This window comes from Buteo buteo, chromosome 10 (assembly GCF_964188355.1).
Source record: "Buteo buteo chromosome 10, bButBut1.hap1.1, whole genome shotgun sequence".
Lineage (NCBI taxonomy): Eukaryota > Metazoa > Chordata > Aves > Accipitriformes > Accipitridae > Buteo > Buteo buteo.
The window spans coordinates 715,444-740,026 of NC_134180.1; the positions used below are offsets into that span (position 1 = coordinate 715,444).

Sequence of the window (24,583 nt, forward strand, 5' to 3'; positions counted from 1 at the left end):
ATCCGCACGGCAGCTAGCGATGGAAAAGCCAAAATTTCTGACAAAAAGGAGGATTTCGATGTAGAAAGCGACGGGTATCTATCGGGGAAGTGACGCCGTAAGAAAAGACAGGAGTCTAAGAATAAAGTCCTCACCATGCCTTAAAAGTTATCAATTGTGAGAGGTTCAAATAGCACTGCGGGGATACCGAAATTCGTGCTCGCTTCGGCAGCACATATACTAAAATTGGAACGATACAGAGAAGATTAGCATGGCCCCTGCGCAAGGATGACACGCAAATTCGTGAAGCGTTCCATATTTTTGGGACGATCGCAACGCTCCCCGCCCGAGGGGGGACCCTTTTGGACCCGCGCTCCGTGCGGGGGGTACCCCGGACAGGGGCCGCTGAGGTGCGGGGGACAACGGGCCCCCGTGCCGGCTCAGGGGGAGCCCCAGGTGCAGCCCACCAGCGCTGTGGGGAAGGTCTGTGCACCCCCTGCAGTGGGAGAGGGGTCTCAGGGGTGAAGGAGGAGGTGGGCACCCCAAAAGCTTCACGGCCCCCAGCCCCGGGGGCTCAGCGCAGCCCTGCGAGGGCCCCTGTGTGCTGCAGGCCCCAAGGGGACACCCAGCTGAGAGGGCGAGACCCCTGCCCCACTCTGGGGCACCCCGGTGGGGGAGAAGGTGGAGAGGACGAGCCCCGGGGGGGTGGCCGGCAGGGACCCCTGCCCAGCCCGCTGCCCACCCAGCCCCTGCCCAGGGACCATCCAGGGTGAGGAAGACCCTGGCTGACCTTTGGCTGCTTGGGGAGCCATGGGGAAGGGGCTGCAGGGCAGGGGGCTGTGCTGGCTGCTCTGTGCCCCCCGTGCAAAGGCCATCCTGCTGCCACCTGTCCCGCTGTGCCCCCTGCCCCGTGTCCCCAAGTGTGGCAGCAGTGGTGCGAGAGCGATCCAAGCCCCCGGGGAAGGACCACGGGTCTTTATTTAATTGCTCTTTCACAGCAGATTCTGCTCTGGCAGAGAGCAGTTGGGGTCCCAGGGCCAGCCCCAGCACCCAGCCCTGTCCTGGGGTGGGGGGAGGCCCAGGGCAGACACCCCCCCAAAAAAACTCAGCCCCCCCAGAGAGTACAACCCCACCAAGGGGGAGCTGGGGCCAGCCCTGCCCTGGCGCTTTGACCCTCCCCAGCACCCAGACGGTCCCACAGGGATGGTGGCCCTGTGCTGGTGGGCATGATGTGGCCAGGCCCCCCCCCCTGCAGCTCTGGGGGTCCGGGATGGCCAGAAGACCCAGGACCCCAGGTCATGCTGCGGTGATGGCTGGGGAGGTGGTCCATGGGGCACCATGACCTCGCTCAGACAGCACTCTCCTGGTAGCTGTCATCCTCCAGGAATGGTGTCAGCCTCCTCCCAGGGCTGGGGGCCACTGGGGCCACATCCTGCCCTGGGGCTGCGGCCCCTCCGGGGTCCTCGTCGCTCTGCTCCCTGGCAAAGTGCACGAAGACCTGTGGGGAGGGCAGGGTGAGGGGCAGTGCCGGCAGGACCCTGGCCCCCATGCCCTCGTGCCCCACGTCACTCGTCACCTGGTCGAGGGTGGTCTGGGACACGGAGTAGTCCTCGATGTGGCAGGGGCCACGGTGGGCTGCCAGAACGCTGAAGACACTGGCCAGGGAGCCGGCGCGGGAGGGCAGCTGGTACTGCAGCAGCCCCCCGTGTCGCTCCTTCAGCACGATGCCGGGGAAGCGGTGCTGCATCAGGCTCTCCACCGGTGCCGGACCGGGGCCGCCCACCCGCACCACCACCGTGTAGCCATCCCCAAACCTGCGCGGGAGAGGGGAACATCGCTGCAGGGACCAGCCGTGTCCCCGACCCCACAGGGCGGCTGCCCTCACTGCCGGAGCCCTCCCCGAGTCCCCAGCCCCCATTACCTGTTCTTGAGGTGCTGGACGCTGCCCAGGCAGCGGAACCGGCCGTTGACCATGATGGCCATCCTGGTGCACAGCGCCTCGCACTCCTCCATGCTGCCGGGGGGGAGGCGTGAGACCCCGCAGGGAGAGACGGGTGCTCCCCTCCTGCAGTGCCGCAGACCCTGGGACTGGGGGGCTCACCTGTGGGACGTGAGCACCACGGACCTGCCTTCCCGGATGACGCTGAGGATGCAGTCCCACAGGAACCGCCGGGCTCGCGGGTCCATCCCCGTCGTGGGCTCATCCTGCAACGGCCCCAGCGGTGCTGCCAGCCCGGGCAGGGGGCAGGTGCTGCCATGGGACCCCCCCACTGTCCCCACTCACCAGGAAGACGACTGGGGGGGAGCCGAGGAGTGCTATAGCCGTGGAGAGCTTGCGCTTGTTGCCCCCGCTGTACTTGCCCGCCGGCCGGTCCGCGTGTGGCTCCAGCCCCAGCTTGGTGATACCCCACTGAGCTACCTGCAAAAGACATGGAGGGGGTGAGGACGGGGTCCCTCAGGGCTGGGGAGGGGGGGCTGGGGCGCGGGCCCTACCCTGGGGGTCTCCTCCTCTGGGATGCCGCGCAGGCGGCTGTAAAACTCCAGATGCTCCCGCCCCGTCAGCAGGTCTGTGATGGCGTCGAACTGGGGGCAGTAACCCATGTGCTGGTGGACGGACTGCAGGTCGGTGAGCACGCTGCGGGGACGGGGACACGGCTGAGCACGCGGCAGGGTCGGGGACATGACCGAGCACGCAGTGGGGACACAGCTGAGCACGCGGCGGGGACAGCGGCAGTCTCCAGGGACAGAGAAAAGGCTGAGCACACCGCGGGAACAGGGACGAACACGTGCAGGGATGAGGATGAGGATGAAGCCGAGTGCAAGCACGCTGCGGGGACGAGGGCGAGGAGGAGCACAGGGTGGGGATGGGGATGACGGCGTGCATGCTGTGGGGACAAGGAGAGGGGGAGCAGTGGGTTGGCCACGGGGCCCCTCCGTCTCGCCCACCTGTGCCCTTTCAGCCAGGCCTCCCCCAGCGTCACCTCCGTGTCCCCCGTCAGCATCTTGAAGGTGGAAGTCTTCCCGGCGCCGTTCACACCCAGGAGGCCGAAGCACTGCGGGGCGCAAACCGGGGTTAGCGGCAGCCCCGTCGCTGCCCGCAGCGCCATTTGTCCGTCTGTCCGGCACTCACCTCCCCGGGGGGGATGGCAACGCAGAGCCGGTCCACCGCCGGAGCCTTCCTGCGCCGGTACACCTGCGTGGCAGAGCCCGGCGCTGGGTGCTCCCCACCCGTCACCCACCAGCGGGACTGGGGGCTACGGGAGAGGCTGGAGCCCCCGCAGCGAGGGACGGGGCAGGGTCCGGCCCCACGGCACGCACCTTGGTCAGGTCCTTCAGCAGCAGGAGGTGGCCGTGCGGGGGGGTGCTGCCCACCCTCGCCCGCTCCCTGGCCACGTCCCCGTCCTCTTCCCCCAGCGAGGGCAGCTGCAGAGCCCGTGGCCTGGGGGCAACAGCGGCAGGGGCACTTCCAGGGCTGCCCACCCCACGGCCGCCCCACGGCCGCCCCACGGCCGGTCCTCACCCGAGCCGCAGGAAGAAGCGATATTGCAGCAGGAGGGTGAAGAGGAAGAAGATGACGCCCTCAACGGCCATGGCGAACATGTTCTTCCCTGCCAGATCCCAGGACAAGGGAGACACAAAGTGCCTGTCCCCTGGAAGCGGCAAGAGGGGCTGTAGGAGGGGGGGGACACCGGGGAGGGCCCCCGCGCTGGCCAGGCTTTGGGGAGGGGGAGCAGCCCTGATACCCCTGGACTCACCGAACCTCTCGAAGGCATCGGCCATTGCCTGGTTCTTCACCATGTCGATGAGGCCTCGGCCCAGGCAGAAGTGGGGGAAGACGAGGAAAACTTTCTTCAGGATGCGGTTGATGTTGTTGAGGTTCTGTCGGGGCAGTGAGGAGAAGGATAGGGGAGCTGGGACCAGTCCCGCAGGGATGGAAGGGGGGTCCAGGGCAGCCTGGGGGCTCACCTGGTCCACGAAGAGCTCCAGCACGAAGGTGGCCACGCTGCCGTTGATGCCAATGAAGAGGTTGATGCACGTCAGGGCCACGTAGGCGGTGCTGGGGATGCTGAAGAGGAAGGAGGCTGGGTACATCAGGGGGGTGATGGACCAGCTGGGGGGCAGAGAGGCAGAGGCTGGCCGAGGCGCACCTCCCGTTCTGGGGGGCACAGCAGGGCAAGCCAACACCCCCCCTCCCTTTACCAAGACCCCCAAGCCAGGGCTGCCCCCAGCCCTGCTCTGAGCCCCCTGCACCCCCCCTCCCTGGGGTCCAGCCCCGGCGGGGGGCTGAGCCCCAGCTGGGCTCCACCGGCCCTTCACCCGTAGAGCAGCAGCAGCAGCACCAGGGAGGGCAGGTTGGCAGAGGACACGTAGGACTCCTGCTGGAAGCAGAGGAAGATGAGGATAACCAGCAGCGCAGGGACCAAGTAGTTGCACTGCAGGCACAGAAAAGCCAGGAGGGGGGGTCACAAGTGGGACCTGGCCCCCTGGGACCTGTACCGCATCCCCATCCCCGTCCCGCACCATGTCCCAGGTGAAGTTGCCCAGCCAGTAGGTGACAGGCTTCATCCCGCTGACAAACTGCAGATGCTTGGCCTTGCTGACCCGCTCCTCGATGAGGAAGAGCACGAAGCTGGCCGGGACGAAGGACATGGCGAAGATCACGCAGATGGACACCAGCACGTCCACTGAGGTGGCCATCCTGTCGGGGAGGGGAGAGCTCAGCCAGGGATGGGGGGGGGGGGCCTGTGGACCCCTGTCCCTGGTACTCACAGGGCAGCCTCCGAGAGCTGCTCCTTGGTGAGGTTGAGGGGGTGGTTGGTGGCCGTGATGCCGTAGAGTGCGGGGTCGGTCCCGGCGGGCAGCCGAGCACGCAGCAGCCCGTTGCTGGCCACGTTGACGAAGGAAACCATGGCGTGCCAGCCCTTGTTGTTGAACCAGACCTGCAGCCCAGAGGAGCTTGGCGGCTCAGAGCCCCCTCCTGCTCCGGCACCGCCACCGGCTGTGCCCACAGCACCCCGCTCCCCACCAGGCTCCCGCTCCCCTCCAGCCCCAGGCAGGCTCAGTCCTTCTCCAGCTGCTCCAACCCCAGATGGGGACCCGGGTGCCACATCCCCTGCTGACTCCCAGGTCTCATCCCCGTGGGACCCCCAGTCCCCGGGTCGGGCGTACCTTGATGTTCCTGCGAGCGTCCAAGCCCTCAATGAAGTGGCTGAGGTTGCCCAGGAGCCGGTCTGAGGGGCTGCCCTGGGTGTGGGAACACGGGGTGAGGAGCAGGCTTGGGCCAGAGCCCTCCCAGCACAGGGATGCTGGAGCCAAGCCGGGGGGGGGCAGAGCCCTGGCCATACCGGGGTGATGTTGAACAGTGCCCGGAGCTCCAGCACCGCCTCATCCACCTCTGCCGCCGACGGCAGGGCCTGGGAGCTGCCGGCACCCAGAGAAAAGCCACCGTACCTGCGGGGAGAGACGGGCACTTCCAAACCTGCCACCCATTTTCAGCTGCCACCCCTGCCCAAATGCAACCCTCCCCCTGCACCCGCCCAGACACCACGGTGAGGGGCACACAGCGAAGGGCTGAGGCTGCCCAGATGATGGCTCTGCCTGGAGATTGCGCTGGCTCTGCCCAAGCCCGCAGGCGAGCTCCTGCCTCTCCCCTGCCCCATCTGCGTGAGACCCCAGCCCCTCCCCGGGCTCACCTCTGCTCATTCACCCACTTCTTGTTCCTCAGCCTGAAAGAAATGGGAGCGGGGGAGAAATACCCCCCGGGAGATGTTACGGCAGCGCCTGCCCACCCAGCCACGAGTCCCCCAGCAGTTCCCCCTTACCCTGCAGTGCCCTCGCTGTCCCCAGCCCTGGCTGGGTTTGGTCTGCAGCATCCCTCCCTGCTTCCACCGCGCTGGCAGCCTGTGCCAAAGACTCGCCCCATCTTCCCTGCGGTGTCCCCAGGGTGTCCCCAGCCCCAGCACTCACCCCCAGCGGATGATCTGGGGGTAGGTCTTCACCAGGTAGTCAGAGATGTTCCTGCCCGTCAGGTTCTGCAGGATGTCACCTGTGCCCCTTCGCACCTGGGGGGACAGACAGGCAGGCTGGACGGACACACGGCTGCATTCGCCTCCCCAGAGCATTGCCTGCACCAGTACCAGACAGCGCTGGTGCTGGCCCCGCTGCGGGCTGGGGGTTACCTGGGGTGGTGGGAGCCCCCCGGCCCCCTCGGGGCAGTCGGGCAGCATCCTTTGAGCCCCCGGTCCGCTGCACCGGCAGCGGGGGGACGGCTCGGCTCGCGTCCAGTTCCCGTGCCGCAACGCTTCCAGCAGGGCTGGGGGAGCCGGGGGGACCAAGAAGCCATCGGGGTGGGAAGCTGGTGGGCATGGTGCCGTCCTGGGCACCCGGCACCATGGGGGAGAGAGACCCCCTGTTACCAGCCTGGTGTGAGCCAGAGGCATTGGGACCTGCCCCTGCCTGTGGCTGCCACCGCCCCCCTCCCATGGCTGGTTGAGGGGGTCCCATGGCATCGCACCAGCTGGCAGGGCTGCTCCTGGGGGAGATGCAGGCACCGAGGCGGGGGCTGAGCCCCAGCCACCCCCTCCGGCCCCGCGGGTCGCAGGCACTCACGCCTCCTCAGCATCCTTCATGCACTTGGTGCCGAAGCCCGGCTCGGCCAGGAGCGCGGCCAGGAGCCGAGTCGTGTCGGGGTCCCCCGGGGCGTCGTTGCTGCCAGGAGATGCAGGAGTGAGCTGGCATCAGTGGGGGACATGGGGGGACAGAGGGATGGGGACGCACCTGAAGAAGGTGAACTGCTGCCCGTACATCCAGGGCTGGAGGCGCAGCGGTGGGTACTTCCCGAAGGGCGGCACGATGAGGCTGAAGAGCAGGGCGATGCAGACGAAGACGGCGGGCAGGACGATCTGCCGGGGGCTGGGGGTCAGGGCCGGCTCCGCACCCTCCTGCCCCATCCCCTCCCCACCCTCCGCACCACGGCCCCGTCCCATCCCCTTCCCCCATGCCGTACCTGCGCGAAGAAGCCCCGGGTGCTGCGTCGGGCATGGAGCATCCTCTTGATGAAGAGGGCACGGAGCTGCTGGCGGGTCAGTGCCCAGCCCCTCACCCTGCGGCTGGCCTGCCCGGCCGCCCCGCGCAGCAGGTCCGTCTCCCGGGGCTCCTCTGCTGCGGGGGCAGAGACGGGTCTGGGTCTGGCCCCGGCACAGCCGGTGGTGAGGGGCAGGGGTTCATGTCGGGCAACGTGCCGGGGGGACGGTGTGCTGGCAGGGTTGTGTCCCCCACCCTGGTGGGGATGGGGTGCTGCATGCAGGGATGCAATGGGAGCCCCCCAGACCCTCCCAGCCCCCAGCTCCTACCTCGACGGGGTCCTTGGACTCAGTGTAAAGGAGAGGAAAGAAGGGTTATAGCCACGCCGATGTCTGCCCAGCCGGGGTTAGCGCTGACCCAGGGCAGAGCCGGGTCCCCAAACAATCACAGCCCCCCCACACACTGCCATGGCTGCCCCCACACCAGCTCTATCTCCAGAAGGGGCCTGAGTACGTTCCCTGGGATTTCATGTCCCATCCCAAGCCCTGCCCAGAGCCAGGCTCCCCCAAACCAGCCACTGTCCCCACTCCTCGCCCTGCCCGACACCGAGGCCAAGCGGGAGCGATGCCGCACGAGCATCCCTGAGCCTCCCCCTGCCCGCTACCTGCCCAAAGGGATGCGTGTCCGAAGGGATGCCTCCTTGGATGGACACGTGCCCGGATGGACACATGCCAAGGCCCCAGCCCCAGCCCACGGGGTGGAGGTGGGGGGCACCAGCGGCAGGGGCTGGCCAGCTCAGGGGGTCCTAGGTCTCAGCTCCCCCCCTCCTTACCCAGCTCCCCGTCGGCCACTTCTGCATCTCCTCCCTCGCCGGGGGCTGCTCCTCTCCTGGTGCCTGACAAAACGGGGGTGAGAGCACCAGGGTGGGACTGAGGCCACAGCCTGTGACACCTCCCTGCACCCATGGGTGCTCCCAGCAGGGAACCCAGCCCTGGGAAGGGTGAGGGCCACACGGGGTGCTGGGGACACCCGCACCCCTCTGCTCCAGGCTGCTGAGCATCTCCCCTCAGACCCCCCCTGCACCCTAGCACCCTGAAGCTGAGCTCCAGCCAGCCCCGAGGTGTTTTACCTGCAGAGTCAGCGTCCACCCCAGTGTCCTGCGCCACCTTCAGAAAGATCTGAGGGCAGGAGGGGGCTGGCATTAAACATGGCCATCAGCGCCCACCACCCCGGCAAGGCAAATCCCCCAGGTCACGGGCAACCCCCAGCAGAGCTCCAGGGAGGGTGGGCACCCCAGGAGCCACAGGCAGCCCCCTGGCCGCAGCTCCTCTGGGTACCTCTTCCAGCGTGGTGTCGGAGATGCCGTAGCTGGAGATGCCCAGTTCCCCCAGGCGGGTGTCCAGCTCGTGGAAGAGGTCCCCAAACGCCCCGTCCTTGGCCCCACTGTAGGGCAGGACAAAGAGCACCTCGTGCCCAATGTCCTCCACTAGCCGGGAGCCCGGCACCAGCTTCTGGATCAGCGCCGACAGCTGGGGCACATCTGGGGGGGACGGGGAGGGCTGGAAACCTGGGGCAGGAGCCAGTGGACAGCACAGTGCCCTGGACCCCAGTCTGGGGGTCCCTGGGAGGGCTTGCAGGGGGCAGGAGGGCAGGGAGCCCCTTCTGCCCCACCAGTGCAGGGGGGCCAAGAGCCGGTGGCAGGGCAGGGCGTGGGGCTGAATATGCCCACGGCCCCCCACCCCCGGCTGATGGGGGCTACATGGGGAGCACCCAGGAGCGTGATGCTGCACCGAGGGCACAGGGAGGGACGGGACCCTCACCCACGGTGCTGGTCTCGCTGCCCCGCTCGCTGCCCAGGCCCGTGTCGCTGCTGCGCTCCGAGTCACTGCCGTCCTGTGGGAAAGGGTAGCCAGAGCCTGGCACCCTGTAGCAGGATCCAACCCCAAGCCTGGGGCTCAGCACCCCCCTGATACCTGGGACGGAGGCACCAGGCACCCTTTTGGCTGATGCTCAGCAGGGCCAAGGGACCCACCTTTTTGGTGGTGCCGGGGACAGTGCCGGTGCTGCCGCCCGTCCCGACCCGCTCCCGCTTCACCAGGGTGAGGTGGTAGCCGGTGCCCAGCCTGGCCTTGAGGAAGAGCGGGGACCCGCAGCAGCAGAGCCGCCCCTGCGAGATGATGGCGGTGCGGTCCCCCAGCAGCTCCGCCTCATCCATGTAGTGGGTGGAGAGGATGATGGTGCGGCCTGGGGGCAGGCAGCGGGCTGGACCCCAGACCCCCTTGCTGGATCCCCCCTTTCTGGGCATCTCCCCACTTGGCACGTCTCCCCGCTCGCCCCTGCTGCCAGTTCTCCACGGCTGGAGGGGCTCAGATGCACAGAGGGCGAAGCGGGGTCCCCCCAGCCCTGACCTTTGCGGTATTTGAGCAGCAGCTCCCAGATGCTGCGGCGGGAGTAGGGGTCGATGCCAGCCGTGGGCTCGTCCAGGATGACCACCCGGGAGCCGCCCACGAAGGCGATGGCCACCGAGAGCTTCCGCTGCATTCCGCCTGCGGGGCGGCAGGGACAGCGTTGGAAGGGGGGGCCGGGGCAGCGGACCCCTGCTCGGGTGCCGGTCCTGCCCCCCGCACGCACCCGAGAGGTTCCTGGTCTGCTCCCGGCGCTTGTGGGGCAGCCCCGTGTCCTGGATCAACTGCTCCATCTCCGCCTTCACCTGCTTCTCCGACAGCCCCTTCAGCCGCCCGTAGAACCAGACGTGCTCCTCCACCGTCAGGCTGGGGCGGGCAGGGGTGAGATGGGGGGGCCCTGCCTGTGCCAGCCCCTGGCGCTGCTCCCCCCCTGCCTGCCCTGCCCCTGCCTACATGTCGAAGAGCACGTTGTGCTGGGGACACATCCCCATGGTTTTGCGGATGCTGTCGATATCGGAGCGGATGTCCCAGCCCAGGATATAGGCAGTGCCGGAGGTGGGGGGCAGGAGGCCAGTCAGGATGGACCTGGATGGGGGAACCAGCGGGGAAAACGGGTCAGGGAGCACAGGACCAGCGGGGCTCGGGGCTGGGGTGACCTGTTCTGTGTGGGGTGCTCAGAGCCCAGCCTCACGGGGACCCAGGTCGGGACAGCACCAGGGCAGAGCGAGGCGAGGCTCCTGTCCCGACCGTGGCCGCACAGCTCCCCTGGTCAGACCCCCAGTCTCACATGGTGGTGGTCTTGCCGGCCCCGTTGTGGCCCAGGAAGGAGGTGATTTGCCCCTCGTAGAAGTCCAGGCTCAGCCCGTTGACAGCCACGCGGCTGCTGTTGCGGTAAATCTTCACCAGGTTGCGGATGGAGACGCCGGGCTGGAGCTGGGCAGGCGGCTCCTCCACCAGCACTGGAAGCCACCGGAGGGTCATGTCCCGGGCAGGACTCCTCGCCGGGGGCAGGACCCCTTGTCACGGGGGGCAGGACCCCCTGCCATGGGGCAGGACACCCCGCTGGGAGGGCAAAGCCCAGAAGGAAGGGCTCGAGCCCAGTTCTGTGGCTGCCGCCCTTCAGCCGTGCAGCTCTGGGGGGGGGCAGGGGCAGGGGCTCACCTTGGGGTGCAGCGAAGGGGCTGGTGGGGTACGGGGGGTGCCCAGCTGAGGATGGCTCTCCAAGCCAGTAGCTCTTCAGGAAGGGGAAATTCCAGGGCTTGGGGATCCCATACTGACCTGCAGCAGGCAAGGGGCTGAGTGGGGCCGGGGGGCTGCCAAGGGACCGGAGGGGCTGCCGAGAGCCGGGGGGGGCCACGCTCACCTGGGAAGACGCCCTCGAGGTACCAGGTGGCCAGGCCGTAGAGGCCAGCATCCAGCAGCAGCAACCCCATGGCCATGGCAAAGTTGTAGGGGTCTCCCGGCACGGGGCTGGTGCCCAGGTTGTGCCACTGGATGCCCACCCCCTGCTCCTCATAAAGGGAGAAGTACTCGCAGCCGAAGCCGAAGGCCACCGGTGACAGCAGGCTCTGGCGGTGGCAAGAACAGCGGTGTGGGCAGAAAGACCACCCCAGGGGGGTTCATCCCCAAAGCCCCCCACCTGGCATGCCTGGGGCGCCCAAGGGACATTGGGGAGGGGGCTGCCACGGCCGCTCACCACGAGGACGCGGAGCGAGAAGGTGATGTGGTCGCGCCAGGCGACGCACAGCACATAGGGCAGGTAGAGGGAGAAGTAGATGATGCCGCCGCAAGCCGAGGCCAGGTTGGCGCGGGGGAAGAAGGTGCTGATGAGGAAGCACTGGCTGATGGTGGCCACCGAGAAGGTGCCGAGGAAGAGGAAGATGACGGCTGGGTCACTGTAGGGCAGGATGTTTCCCAGCTGCAGATGGAGGCAGGTTGGAGCCTGCGGAGCCCCCCATGCTGGCTCCCAGCCCCAACACTCTCCGTGTCACCCACACTGTCCCCTCTGCCCTGCAACCTGCCTTGAGGATGAGAACAAGGAGGGCAGAGCTGAGGAGGAAGGGGATGAAGCTGCTGAGGAACCAGCTGAGCCAGAGGATCCCGTTGCTCAGCCCCATAGTCTTCATGGTCTCCTTGAGACGCGTCTCCTTCTCGTGCACCACCCCCTTGATGATCATGGCCACCGAGTAGATCCAGGCCAGCGTCATGAAGAGGGGCAGCGAGCGGTTCAGGACCCGCAGAAACCTGGGGGAGATGGCACCAGCCCTTCCACCTCCAGCCTGACACCCCGGGGCCACTGCCGGGCAGGGGACACCTGGGGCATGGATCAGCCCCGTGCCACCTCCTCAGGGCACCGATGCTGCAGGGTGCTCGGCCCCGTCCCCCACAGCAGTGGGTCACTTGAGGGTCCTGGGGCGCTGGGGCTGCCCCCCACCACCCACTCACACATCATCCACGTAGCAGGGGTAGGGCATTTGCTGGACGTAGACCCCCGTCCGTGGGGCAGCCCCGGTCTGCACCCGCACCACCGCCTGCTCCACCAGGTCCTGCACGTAGACGAAGCCCCCCCACACGTAGCGCAGGTCGCTGAAGGGGTCGGCTGCAGGGCCCGGGTCCCAAAACCTGGGGGCAGAGCACGGTGCTGGGAGGGGGGCTCCCCCCGCCACGGGCGCAGGATGCTTGGGGGTCGTGGAGACCGAAGGGGCGGGCGTCCCCCGACCTGTCCTTGATCTTGTTGGTCCTCGTGACATCGTCGATGTCCATGCGGATCTTGTAGCGGACGTGGGGGGGCAGCGCGGGGGCTGTGGCGTTGGTGGGGGGCTGGAAGACCACGGCTGCCCAGAACTGCTGCTCCTCCAGCAGCTCCAGGGCCCGGGCCACCAGCTGGTCCTCGGTGGCCACCGCCTCGATCTTGTCCAGGCAGACACACTGCGGGCAGGGCAGGCAGGGCTCAGCGGGGCTCAGGGAGCCAGCCCGCCCGGGCGGCCGGGGCGACACGCACCTCCATGAACTGCGACAGCGTGCTCAGGACCACGTCGGCGTCGGCGTACACCTGCTGCCAGGTGAGCCCCGGCCCCGCCGCCGGCCCCGCCAGGAACCCCGCCAGCGCCGGCAGATTCCAGGAGGTGCCGTTGAGGAACCCGTCCAGGAGCTGGGCCGTCCCCGGGGCCAGCAGCAGATCCTGCAAAGCACCAGGGTACCACAGGACGATGCAGCCCACCCCGCTCCTGGCCAGGAGCCCGGGCTGCACCCCACCACACCCCCCAACCCGCGCCCCACCGCAGCCCTGTCCCCACCGGGGAGAGGGTCTGGGGGCCACGCACCCGGAGGACCTGCATCTCCAGGCTGCCGTTGAGGAAGGTGTAGATGCGGGGTCCCAGCTCTCGCCAGGCACCCCCCGCCTCCCCCAGCACCGCCAGCTCCCGGAAGGTCCGGTTCACCTGCGTGGGGCAGGGGGTGAGGCAGGGCTGGGGTGAGACCCCCCCTCAGCCCCCCCCCAGCCCCCCGCTCACCTCGGCCATGACGCTGTCGGGGCCGGGGCCGGGCGGCGTGTACAGGATCTTCCCCATGAAGAGGGGCTTGATCCCCCGCCAGAAGATCTGCGAAAGGGGGCTGGACTCCAGGCTGCGGACCAGCTCTCGGCAGAAGGGACCTGGTGGGGGGCAGAGCCGAGCCCTTGCCACAAGCCCCCCGCCGCCTCCCGGGCAGCCTTGGGGGGGCCGTGTCCAGCAAGCCCCTGGCTGAGCTCCCCCCGCCACCGCAGCCCAGCCCGCTCACTGCTGGCGCTGTCCGGGGCGGTGGCTCTCCGCTCCGAGCTGTTGCGGTCCAGGAAGGCTTTGACGTCGTTGTCCTCGTACCAGTTGAGGGAGGGGATCCTAAGCCCCCCGCCCTCGGGGTGCCCACAGGCGATGCGCGACAGGGCCCCGAAGGCGCCCGAGCCGGCGGCGCTGGCGTTGGGGGCCATCAGCGCCCCGAGCTCCCGCCGCAGCTCGGCGAGGCTGGTCATGGAGGAGACCTGGGGAGAGCGGGATGGGGAGTGGGGCTACAGGGGACAGGGACGCCCAGGGACACCGCGGGAAGCGGGGCACTGCTCCAGTGCGGGGGGGTGGGAGGGGGCACTTGAGCAGGGAGCAGGGTGCTACCTCCTCCATCAGGGATGCTGCATCCCGCAGGAAGGTGCCCAAGGCTTCCACGGTGCCAGCAATGCCACCCACCTCTGAGCTCAGCTGTTCCTACAAGGGGGGGCATGGGAAGAGGGGTCACAGCCCCTCTGGGGGGAAGCCGGGGGTCTCTGGCCCGGCACTTGCCAGCACCCAGTGTCTGGCCAGGCTGGGGGCTCACCGCCAGGAGCCGGGGGAGGTCGAGCTGGGAGAGGAAGGAGCCCTCCATGGCGCGGAGCTGGGGGCCAGGCAGGTCGCAGAGCCCTCGCTGGAGGCGCCGGGTGGAAGCGGCGTCGCCCCCCGCCAGGAAGCCCCCCAGCTCCGAGGCGTTGCAGACCACGGCCTTCAGCGGGAGGCGGGTGCTCGCCAGGGAGAACTGGTGGGAGAGGGCCCGTCATGCCGCAGCCCCCAGCACCACGGGTACCAGGAGCGGGCGCTGCACCGACACTCACGATGCGGGGGTTGAGCCGAGCCCCCATCAGCTCGTCCACCAGCTCCGGGGGCAGAGACGTGTTGGTCCGGAGGAACCACGAGAAGGTCTCATCCTCTCTCAGGTAGTCCCTCACCGGCAGGGCTGGGGGGGCAGGGGTCAGCTGGGGGAGTCTCGCTCCCCCTGCACCCCCCATCCCCGGTGCTCACCCCTCCGCTGAGTCCCGCTCCCCCCGAGCCGGCGCAGGGTGGGCAGGAGTTGGGCAAAGCCGCGCAGGAGCCGGTGCCCGTCGGTGCGGACCAGGACCCGCCGGGCTTCGGCCAGCAGGCGGGAGAGGCTGTTGGGGGCACAGGGCGGGTGGTGAGACCCCAGTCCCACTGCTCAGTCCGGCCCCACAGCCCCCCGACCCCCGTTGCTCACATGGAGCCGTCGAAGTTGCCCACCACGCCGGGGGCCTCTCCCGCCGTCGGGTGCCGAAAGCAGGGGTTGTTCATGTTGCAGATGATGCCCTGGAGCCAGGGCAGGGTCCCGGCCGAGGGAAGGGCCTTGTTGGGGAAGTGGCCTGTGGGAGAGGGAGAGACAGGTCCGGGGGGGGCAATGCGGGACCCCCGAGGCCACGCACACACTCCATCAGGGAGATGCCAGCGAGCCCCCAGCTTGTGTCCACCTCCCATATTTGTCTCCCCCGCTGCCACCCTGGGACCCCACAGGGCTCCCATGTCCCCAGCAGGCACGGGGAGGGGGCATTGCCAACCCAGGGGGTGGCCCCGGTGGGGGCTGGCATGGGACACTCACACTCATGCTGCTTGAAGGGCGGGTGGGATTGCCGCACTGAGATCAAGATGAAGAAGAGGAAGAGGGGCCACAGGAGCTCAATGGCCAGCTGGATCTGGGGGACACCCATGGTTGGGGCGGGGGGTCCCTGTCCCCATCGGCACCCAGGGCTCTGCCTGCCCCTGCGCCAGGACCCAGCAGCTCCGGGCGCTCTCCCACCCCGGTTGCCCGCTCACCCGCTGCCGCCGGCGGTAGGTGAAGTTCTTCCAGAGCAGCAGCCCCAGCTGGGTGCCCACGGCCATGGCGGGGATGCGGGGGACACGTGCCCTGTGCCCCACTCGGCTCCAGCTGCAGGCGAAAGCAGGAGGGTCAGCGCTGAGCTGGGGGTGACAGTCAGGGCTCTCGTGTCCCTCTGGCTCAGGGCTTATCGCACACTGGGCAAAGCGCTGGGCACATGGCTGAGCTCCGGGGGCTGGCAGGAGCCAGCCTGGCATTCCCACAGCAAAGCTCCTTGCTGGAGCAAAGCTCTCAAATCTCATTCTTTTCTAAATCAAAAGCAGCAAAATAGGGCACAAGCTCTGCAAAGTCCCTCCAGGTCAGCGCTGCATTAGGAGCAATGAACCTGATTCACACGCCAAGCACGAGGGGCAGCCCTGGAGAGCTGGGCAGCCCGGGGGAGGCCTGGGACCTGCCCGTGCCTCAGTTTCCCCATGTGAGTGATATGGCCGGGCCAGCAGCGAGGTCAGGTGTTGCTGGTGAGACCCTCAGCACCCCAGGAGGGGAAACTGCCCTGATGCAAGGGGCTCAAGGCATGAGCTCGGGCACCCAGGTCCCCGCAGGTGCCCCCCAAGCTGAGCTGGGGCCCCAGCAGCTCTGGCCCCGTTCCTTCCCCAGCCCCGTCCCAGCGAGACCCCACGCCCGGCCAGCTCCGGGGACTTCACCCACCCCCGGACAGGGGCCAGCAGGTCGGCAGCCCCCAGTACCTGGCAGCAAAGCATCAGCCTCCCCTTCCAGCCACACAGGCCAGCTTCGTGCCGAGCCCCGGCAGGCAGCGGTGGCACGACCGAACTCGCATCTTCCCGCCCGGCAAACACCCGTGCCTGGGGGAAGCTGAGCTCCGGAGCTGCTCCCCGGCCACCGTGAGCTCAGGGCACCCCCGGGCCACCCACGCTGCCCGTTCCACCACCGCAGGGTTGGTGGCCGAAGCTGCAGACTCACTTGCCCACCCTCTCGCCTCCCGTGGCCTCACGCCTCCGCCACCCCCGGCCGGACCTTGGGCAAGAGGGCAGGCAGGCGATGGCTCTGCCCGCTGCCGGGGCTAAGCCGGGTCCCCGGGCGCAGCGGGGATAAGCCGGTACCGGCCAGCGGGATTAGGATCCCGGCTGGGAAATCCGGCTAATCAGCCTGCGGGGCTGGACACGAGCAGGGCCGGACACGAGCGGCACCGGAGCAGGGTCCTGGGGGGGGAGGAGGGATTCCTCCGAGGGGGCACCGGGGCTTGGGGAGGGCTGTGCCGCCCCCTCCCGCCGCAGCGGGAGCGAGGGGGGACCCAGCGGTGGGGAGGGGGGGGCAGAGGCGGCCGGCGCCGGGACCGGGGGATGCTGCGGGGCCGCCGGGCCGGGAGCAGCCTCAGCCCGGCCGGGGGCTGCGGCTCTTTTCGGGACAAAAGAAACACGAAACACCGGGGACCCTCCAGGAGCCGCCTCCCGGCAAGGGACTCGCGTGGGGACCTGCTCCCTCACCCCACGGGGGACAAACACGCCCCATCGCTGCAACGGGCAGCACGGCCGCCCCCGACCCGCCCCGGTCCCGGTCCCGGTCCCGCCGCACCGAGCTCCCCGCTGGGCGGGGTGCGGAGCCACGGGGAGGCGGACGGACCGGGGGGACGATGGGGACAGCTCGGGGGGATGATGGGGACAACCCGGGGGGGGACACGGACAGCCCGGGGGGGTGATGGAGACAGCCCGAGGGGGACACGGACAGCCTCGGGGGGGGATGATGGGGACATGGGGACAGCCCCGGGGGGAGGGAGGGGAGATGCGGACAGCCCCGGCGGGACGCTGCGAAGCCGAAGCCCGGCCGAGGCAGCAGCCGGCGGCACAGCCCGCCCCCCCCCCGCCCGCAGCAGCCCCCGGCCCGGGACCCCCGTTACCTGCTCCCGCCGCCACCGAGCGGCCCCTTTAAGAGACCCCGCGGGCTCCGCCGGCCGGCTCCGCCGGGCTCGCGCGCAGGCCCCGCCCTCCAAAGTAGCCGCGCAGTGACGTCATGGGAAGCGGATTTTTAAAGGGGCCGGGGGCGGGTCACGGGAGCGCGCGAGGGGCAGGAGCCCTTCCCCTGCCGAGCTCTGGCCCCGCCCCACCCATGCCACACCCCTGCCCCGCCCCATCCCCTGGGAGCCCCACGGGGCAGCAGAGCCCCCACCGTGGGTGCTGCAACCCGGCCTGGGGTCATCTGAGACCCCCCCCGGGGGGACAGGCCATCCCACTGCCCGCGGACCACCCGGCTGCCCGCCGAGGCGGTGGGCAGGGAGACCACCCACCCACCCGGCGTCCCCCCTCGCCGGGCTCCCGAGGGACAGACCCTTCCCCATCAGGGTCCCCCAGCCCCCGGGGCTGTGGCAGCCTCGAGATGGGGGGGGGGGCACCGGGGTGACATTGGGGTGGTGGGTGGCAGCGGTGGCCCCGGGAGGGTCCGGAAGGCAAAGGCCGCTGAGTCACGCCGCAGCGGGCAGCGCAACCGGCGGCGCCGCGCTGGCGTCGGCCAACCTCGGCGGCTCGATGCTGCGGGCAGGGCCCCCCCGGGAGCGAAGCTGAGCTGCTCTTGTTGCAGCAGGCGGTAACGCCTGGCTGGCGGCTGCGGCCCGAGCGGGGGGAGCGCGGTGGTCTGAAACGCAGCGTTTCACCCCAAGAGGGGGGTCCCTGCCCGGAGAGGGCCCGTGCAGGCACAGCCGGGACAACATGGCTCTCAGGGCTCCCGGGGGGCACCACTCGGGTTTGGGTCCCGCAGGCCCCTCGGCTGCGCTCAGGGCGATGCTGAGTCCCGGGAGCAGCCAGTGCCGGCAGGATCTGGCCGCCCCGCGTCTAACCGCAGCGCCCAGCTCTGCTTCGCTGCCTGGCGCCGGACAGCATGGCACAGCGTGTCCCTTCGGGACAGTTTTTATTGCCCACGTTGGCACCGGTAACCCCACAGCCGGTTCCCCGCTCGGCACACCGGATCCCGGGGACACGCAGCAGCTCGGCCCCCCGGAGTGCAGCCTCCCACCCCATGGCCCCAGCGCTCCGGGGCCTTGCCCAGGTCAGCAGCAGCTCCCACCCTCCCCAGGTTTGCAGGGGACTCGGCCTGAGCACTGAGACAAGGAGCCTGCACCAGGAACTGGCTCCTGCTTAAGTTAAAAGGGTTTTTTCTTTTTATAGAAAAAAAAAGGTTTCAATATAAGAGCATCTACATTAGAAAACCCACAGGAGGCGAAGAAGCCGATGGGCACAGCAAGGGACTGCGCTGTGCACCAGCATCCCCAGCCACATGCGCTGCCCTGGCAGCTGCCCGCACTCGGGCATCGCCCTGCGGTGCAGGATGTGGCCGTCGGAGTCAGCCTTGGCTCCAGTGCGCCAGGCGATCGGATTACTGCGGCTTTCAGAGCTGCAGCCGGGTGCTGGGTGTGCCGGCTCCCAGCCCAGCCCTGCGGCCACGACCGGGGCCTCGGAAACTTGGTCCCTACAAGTTCTACAAAAAAGGCATTTCCAGCTTCGCTTCCAGAGATCACACGAGTGTGCGAGGTCGCTGGCAGCGTGCACACACACACACTCACACACATGCACACACGCAGCATCCCCGTCCCTGGGCCGAGGCCCCGCAGCGCCCTGGGCTCCCCCACGCCCGGGGGTCTCTCCCAGCCGTGCTCCCACCGACCCGAGCCCCTCTCCTTTGCGGGGCCGAGCCGGGTCCTGCCAGCACAAGGATGAGAAGCGGCACCGGGAGCAGCGTGGGCGGCTGCCCCCCGCCCCTTGCCGAGGGATCCGGGTTCTGCCGCGGCAGAGCATCGCAGGGGCGGCGTGGTGGGCAGCGGGTGGGAACACGTCTTCTTGGCTGCGTGAGAGGAGACGCTGTCCGCTCCTCAGCGCTGGAGCATCTGCTGCCTTCCTGCTGCAAATGCCGGGGCTGTGCTGGGGCCTCGGGACACCCGTGGGCTGCGGGAACCGGCCGATCTCTAGAAACAGGGTCTTTATTTCCTTGCTCAGAAAAATAGATTCATTTCAAAATTAAAAAAAAAAAAATAGAAGAGTTTAAAAAGAGGGAATGACGAAAGTAGAGGCTGGAATGTCGCTGGCAGCGGGGTCTGTACAAGAGACGGTGCGAGATGGGGCTGGGTGATGTCCCACTCAGTAGCTCTCCTCCTCCTCGCGGTAGTAGTGATACCCGGGGGGGTCCCCGCTCTGGTCACAGGCGGCGTTGGCCACCTCGCCCTGGCTGCCCTGCGGGCAGTACTTGGGGTCGTAGATCTGGCGGCCGAGGCCGAAGACCTGGCCGCTCTGGTTGGCGCCCTGGTTGGAGCCCATCTGCAGTGACATGGAGGAGTTGTCGCACTTCTCCGTCCCCATCTTGGCATCGTAGATGTGTCTCCTGGTGCCGGGAGCCGTCATGCCCACCTGGAAGGACAGGAGGGAGCAGGGCTCAGCCGTGGTCCCCCGCACCGTCGTGCCTCCCCACCGTGGCCGCGGTGGCTCACCTGGCTGGCACACTTGTTGGTGCCCATCTGGAGGCTGATGGTGGAGTGGTCCATGGGTGGCAGGATCTGGTTCTTGGGGTCGTAGAGGTGCCTCCTGGTGCCGTAGGCCGTCATGCCGGACTGGCTGGCACACTTGTTCGTGCCCATCTGACAAGGGGGTCCGGTGAGGACCGAGTGCTGCCCCACGCGTGCCCCTTCTCCTCCCCGCCCCCTGTACCCCTGCAGCCTGGGGGACACAGCCAGCGCTCCCCAACCCAGCCCAGGCGCAGCCTCTCCAGGCTCCTGGGCATTGAGTGCTGGACACGGAGCCGAGATGGTCCCAGATCCCGAGGACACTTGAGGCACCTTGAGCCTCGGGTCCCCCCAGCCATGCTTGGAGCTGTGACGGTGCTGAGGGTTAGATAAAACTGCCCCCCCCCCCCCCCAGCACCCCGGCCCTCGGGAGCATGCGCGGGGCAGCCCACCTGCAGCCCGATCACGCACTGCCCAGCTTTCATCTTGGCCTCATCGAAGTTCCTCTGCTGCTTCTCCGAGTACTTCACGCCGATGTCCACGCCGCTCTGCATCCCCTTCGTCTTGGCCTGCCGGGGAGGGGTGTCAGGAAGGATGGGGGTCCCAGACCTCCCACCCGCACCCTGGGCAGGGGGAGCCGCAGGGTCCCGCGGGCATCACCCTGAGCTGGGGGTTCACCCAGCTGGTCCCCCTGGGGCTGTGCCCCCTCCCAAGCCGCTCGTCCCCATGCACTCACCATGCCCGCCAGCGCCAGCAGCGACACCTGCACCTGCGTCAGGTTCCCACTCTCAAAGAGGTCGTTGGCTTCAAAGAGATCCACGGGGTTCATGCCGTAGCTGGCCATGGCCTTGATGAAGTTGGAGAGGTTCTCGAGCTGGGGAGAGAGGCATAGGACCCCGGTGAGTGACGGCAGAGGGGCCGGGGTGGAGCCGGGGCTAAGCGGCGGTGGGTCGCAGGCAGGGCTGCCCGCACCTACCTGGTGCCAGTTCTGAGCCGAGCGGTTGATCTTCCTCACTGAGTTGGGCTGCAGCTTGTTCATGAGCCTGGAGGGAGGCAGGGGGAGCGGGGGCTGCGGTGGGGCAGAGACCCCCGCCCCCGGCAGTGGGGCACAGGCCCCTTTCAGGAAGGTCCAGCCCAGGTCTCCCCTCCAAGTGTGAGGCGATTCCCCCCTCCATGTCCCTGCTGGTCCCCAAGGCTCCCCCCAGACACAGGTGCGCTGGGGACAACTCCAGGCAAGCAGTGCTGCAGAGAAAAATCTCCGGCTGCCGTTAGCTCGTGGGTCCCACCAGCACGGGCATAGCTGGATCCAGCCCACCCTTCCCACCCCAAGGGCTGGCGGGGGTCCCCTGGGGGGCAGGTGTCCCCAGTCCCCATCCAAACGGAGCAGGGGCCAAGGGGCTGTGCTCGGCGCAGGACTCACTCGCAGAGGATCACCCCATCCTTCAGCCCCTTCTGGAAATCGGGCCCGATCTGCTGCCCCGTGACGCTCTCGATCCATGTCCGCAGCTCAGCCTCCTTCTGCGGGTCGTACTTCTGGGCGAGCTGGGAGGGGACAGCAAGGGGGCAGCTCAGGCACGGCCCTGGTGTGCACCCCAAACCCCTCACGGGGGACGGCTCCCCCACCCCAGGCACAGACCCGTGGCGAGGTCTGGGGACAGCAGCCCCGTCCCAAGCACGGTCCCCGAGAAGCCTTGGGGACGCTGGCAGTGCCAGGCTGGTCACCAGCCTCTGCAGGGCGGTGGAGCGACCCCCCCCAGCCCGGCTGCCCCCAGCCCCAGAGAGCCGGGCAGCGAGGTGGGTGCAGTGGGCGGCTTGGACGGCACCGGGATTTTTGTTCAGCCACGATTTCCTGGCAAGCAGGAACCCCCAGGGGGTGGCAGGCGGCAAAGATCCACGGGTGGGAGTAAAGCCACAGTGTGACCCCATCACAGGGGAGGACATGTCCCCCCGCCTCCAGCCTCCCACATCCCCGTCCATCGGGGAATGCACGGGAATAGGAGTGGGAGCACGAGCACGATGCTGCCGTCAGACGCAGGCGTTGGTGCAGCCGGATCTGGCACGAGCCTGCAGACCGCGGTGCCCCTCACACACGGCAACTTCTGAACTTTTCCCGGAGGATGAGGAGAAGCTACCTGTGGGGGCTGGGGGGAAACGTGTCCCCCCAAGGCCCTGTTCTTCCCTGTCCCCTAGAGCCCACGGGAGCCCAGCACCAAGCCCCGGGGGTCCCTGGCCGCGTGATGCTCTCCCCTCCGGCAGGGCCGAACGCGCCGCCGCAGATTCCTCGGTCACCACGGCTATGCCAGGAATGCGGACGCCTCCTTCCAAATGGAGACCAGCTGCCCGGGCCGGCAGCATCACCGGCAGCGTCGCCTCGGCCCTGGCCCACGACGGAAGGAAAAGGCGCCCTGGCCTGGGGCGGGAAGGAAGGGGCTGCGCAGGAAGAGCCTGGAAGCCCCAAGTGCCATCGTTGTCCCAGCCTGGACCCTCCTGTGCTCAGCCGGCACCCGGAGATGGCCACAAGGCAGCCACCAACCTCTCGTCCATCCTGTCCCCTCCTGGTCCCAGTACACACCGGGCCCTGAGTCCCCAGGGATTCCAGACACGGAGGGGCCCCAGGATGGGCACGGTCTGGCCCTGCTGTGGGGGGGGGGGACACGCCAGCCGTGCCTGTAGGCTGTGCAGAGCTGCGGCCCCACAGTCCCGGCCCCAAAGGGAAAGCTCGACCGGTGCGGGATGGAGGGACAGTCCAGCCGAGCAGGGACACACTCATGGCACCATGTGCATCCCGGCCAGGAGATCCCACTGTCCTACCAGCTGATTTTCTGGAGCGTGGGCAGCCGCTGCCGGTTCCTCTTCCCACGCCACGGCCAGCGTGGGGGTTTCTCAGGGCATGGGAGGGGGCAGAGGGGACCAGCCCCAGAGCAGATCCCACCACAGCCCAGTTTGCAAAGGCTTGCACAGACTGGGAGAGTGCCACTGGTTTAACTGGTTCCCAGTCGGTGATGTCAGCCTCCAGCAGACACACCAGGGCAGTTAAACTTGCTTAAGTCTTGCTGAATCAAGCTGAAGCGCCCAAGAGCACGCAGCGACGAGGCTCCAGCGCGTGTCCACCCGCTCAGCGCTGGTGCAGCCCAGCCCAGATGCAAGCAAGGACCCGTCTTCGCTCGGTGATGAAATGCAAATCCCCTGCGAGGCCAGGCAAGGAGAGCCCGGCCCCAGCTGCGGCCACGGCCGCCACATCCCCACAGCCACGCACGGCCGAGCCCCGGCAGTGGCGCAGGCAGCGACCCAGTGTCCCTTCTCCTGCCTGCCCCTGTCCCGTTCGGGCAGCTCCCGTGTCCCCAGGCAGGGCACGGCCACGCAGGGCCACCGGCCGGCTGCCCCAGGGACAGGGGTGACCACGGCTCACCTTCTGCTTGCCCAGGGCCGGGCACAGCCCAGCAGGGCGGCCACTGCCTCTGCCACTGCCCAGGGCGGCAGCGGTTCCCAGAGCCCAGCCCCGGGCTGTGCAGGGAGCACAGCCAAGGGAAGGGGTTGCTGCATCCCCCCACTCCCCCCGGCCCGGCAGGACCCCTGCGCCTGCGGTGCCGGACGCCCCTGCCCCAGCAGCGGAGCCCCCTGCAAGGGGCACAGCGATGGCAGGGATGGTGGCACCTACAGCCATGGGGTGCATCCAGGCATCCAGCGCTGCCTACCAGCACCCCAGCCCCGTCCTCAGCGTTTCGGTGGAGGGGAGATTTCACCTGCCCGGGCAAGGGGGGGCACCCTGCGGTGCGTGGCTCCTTCCCCGGGGTGTAAACAGCCCGGCCGGAGGCACCGGTTCCCCTTTCCCCTTCCGGCCCCGTGGCGGCTCGGTGGCAACTCTGCAGGAGAGTGGCTGGGGCGCGCGAGGCCTGGGTGGCCAAAGTTGCCCCAGGTGCACCTGGCCGGGGGTCCCGGGCTCTGAGGGGCAGGCGTGGGCCGGGGGCTGCTCCTGCCCACGTCCCGCCTGGGCCACCAGCCCCGTCCCCAGCGAGGAACACGGGGACACGGGTCAGAGCATCCCAGTGCCCTGGGGTTTGCTGGGGGCAATAGCAGCCACCGTACGGGCCTGGGCAGGGGTGGTAGAGGTGGCCGGTGCCCGTGACCCCTCCCAACCCCGGTCCCCCTGAAACAGCTCCCCGGGACCCCGTGGGCAGGGCCAGCGCACCCCAAGACGGGGAGCCCAGCCCCGGCACCCCCCGCCCCTCAGAGCTCCGGCGCACCGGGACCCCCAGGTCCCCATCCTCCCGGGACCCCCCGGCTCTCCGCCCTCCCGGGACTCCGCGGCTCTCCACCCACCGGCGGCGCCGGGAACCCCAAATCTCCACCCCCGGGACTTCTCCACTCTCCGCCCCCAGTGGCACCGGGCCCCCTCCGGCTCCACATGTCCGGGACACACCGGGACCTCCCGGCTCTCCAGGACCTCGGCCTGCAAGCGGGACCCCCTAACGGCACCGGGATGCCCGGCTCTCCAGAGTGCCCAGGAGTACCGGGAGCCGCCGCGGTACCCCCCGGCCCCCGACTCGCCCCCGCCGCGACTCACCCGGTTCTTGACCTCGGCGGAGAGGCCGTAGGACGGGCCCTTGTTGAACTGGGAGCTGCTCATGGCGGGGAGCGGCGAGCGGAGCCGGCACCGGAGCGGGGAGCGGGGAGCGGCGGCGGGGCCGGGCGGGGCCGGGCGGGGCGGGGCGGGGGGGGCGGGACCGGCCCCCCCGGCGCTGATTGGACGGGGCCGAAATGCCCAAATAAGGGCAGGAGCGGCCGGAGCGCGGGGGGGTCCCGAACCCCGACACCGGGAGCCGGAGCGGGGGGAGCGGGGGGCACCGGGAGCCCGCGGGGGTCGGGGCCGGAGCCGGCCCGGACACGCGTGGGCACAGCCCGGCGCGCGCCCACGCACGGGCACACGCGCAGAGCCCGACAGAGGGGCACACGCGTGTGCGTCGCCCCGCGCGCCTGCACACACACACGGATGCGCGCGCGCGCGCCCCGACCCACGGCCACGCGCACACGCGGGGCACACGTACGAGCACACACTCCCCCCCGCACGTCCCGT

At 69.0% G+C, this 24,583-nt stretch overlaps 2 protein-coding genes and 1 non-coding gene across 3 annotated transcripts; 1 reads left to right on the forward strand and 2 right to left on the reverse strand.

Annotated features, from left to right (window-relative positions):
* Positions 1-195: 195 nt before the first annotated feature.
* LOC142036163 (U6 spliceosomal RNA) lies at positions 196-302 on the forward strand. The gene has a single exon (XR_012652094.1). It is a non-coding gene; the product is annotated as a U6 spliceosomal RNA (small nuclear RNA).
* An 831-nt stretch (positions 303-1,133) lies between these two features.
* On the reverse strand, positions 1,134-16,990 carry ABCA7 (ATP binding cassette subfamily A member 7). The gene is made up of 50 exons (XM_075037444.1): positions 16,924-16,990; positions 15,008-15,119; positions 14,793-14,886; positions 14,418-14,559; positions 14,207-14,334; positions 14,020-14,141; positions 13,749-13,943; positions 13,550-13,639; positions 13,188-13,422; positions 12,920-13,059; positions 12,731-12,847; positions 12,409-12,588; positions 12,127-12,335; positions 11,853-12,029; positions 11,429-11,651; positions 11,104-11,325; positions 10,771-10,975; positions 10,569-10,685; positions 10,195-10,366; positions 9,861-9,992; positions 9,634-9,773; positions 9,411-9,548; positions 9,035-9,246; positions 8,823-8,895; positions 8,340-8,542; positions 8,132-8,180; positions 7,835-7,897; positions 6,986-7,140; positions 6,757-6,881; positions 6,589-6,687; positions 6,159-6,354; positions 5,947-6,041; positions 5,673-5,705; positions 5,325-5,430; positions 5,149-5,223; positions 4,750-4,919; positions 4,501-4,678; positions 4,297-4,412; positions 3,946-4,090; positions 3,735-3,858; positions 3,500-3,629; positions 3,298-3,418; positions 3,110-3,172; positions 2,926-3,032; positions 2,473-2,614; positions 2,264-2,398; positions 2,081-2,184; positions 1,901-1,993; positions 1,556-1,793; positions 1,134-1,477 (listed from the first exon to the last, which is right to left on the reverse strand). The coding sequence occupies exons 2-50, from the start codon at positions 15,071-15,073 to the stop codon at positions 1,328-1,330; spliced, it is 6,744 nt and encodes a 2,247-aa protein (XP_074893545.1). The 5' UTR covers positions 15,074-15,119; positions 16,924-16,990; the 3' UTR covers positions 1,134-1,327.
* Positions 16,991-18,148: 1,158 nt separating this feature from the next.
* Positions 18,149-24,231, reverse strand: CNN2 (calponin 2). Its single transcript, XM_075037745.1, has 7 exons — positions 24,074-24,231; positions 20,930-21,051; positions 20,486-20,552; positions 20,246-20,383; positions 19,962-20,078; positions 19,498-19,644; positions 18,149-19,417 (listed from the first exon to the last, which is right to left on the reverse strand). The coding sequence occupies exons 1-7, from the start codon at positions 24,134-24,136 to the stop codon at positions 19,151-19,153; spliced, it is 921 nt and encodes a 306-aa protein (XP_074893846.1). The 5' UTR covers positions 24,137-24,231; the 3' UTR covers positions 18,149-19,150.
* Positions 24,232-24,583: the final 352 nt, after the last annotated feature.

Bases quoted from the DNA above. Each gene is read 5' to 3' on its own strand.
- ABCA7 (XM_075037444.1), bottom strand. From the start codon at position 15,073: ATGGCCGTGGGCACCCAGCTGGGGCTGCTGCTCTGGAAGAACTTCACC. The intron at 13,640-13,748 runs GTGAGCCCCCAG...CCCCCCTTGTAG, and splicing joins ACCTCCCCCGGCTCCTGGCG to GAACAGCTGAGCTCAGAGGT. The intron at 7,898-8,131 runs GTAAAACACCTC...CCGTTTTGTCAG, and splicing joins GGTGGACGCTGACTCTGCAG to GCACCAGGAGAGGAGCAGCC.
- CNN2 (XM_075037745.1), bottom strand. From the start codon at position 24,136: ATGAGCAGCTCCCAGTTCAACAAGGGCCCGTCCTACGGCCTCTCCGCC. The intron at 20,079-20,245 runs GTGAGTGCATGG...CCTCCCCGGCAG, and splicing joins TGCTGGCGCTGGCGGGCATG to GCCAAGACGAAGGGGATGCA. The intron at 19,418-19,497 runs GTGAGCCACCGC...CTGTCCTTCCAG, and splicing joins CCAACAAGTGTGCCAGCCAG to GTGGGCATGACGGCTCCCGG.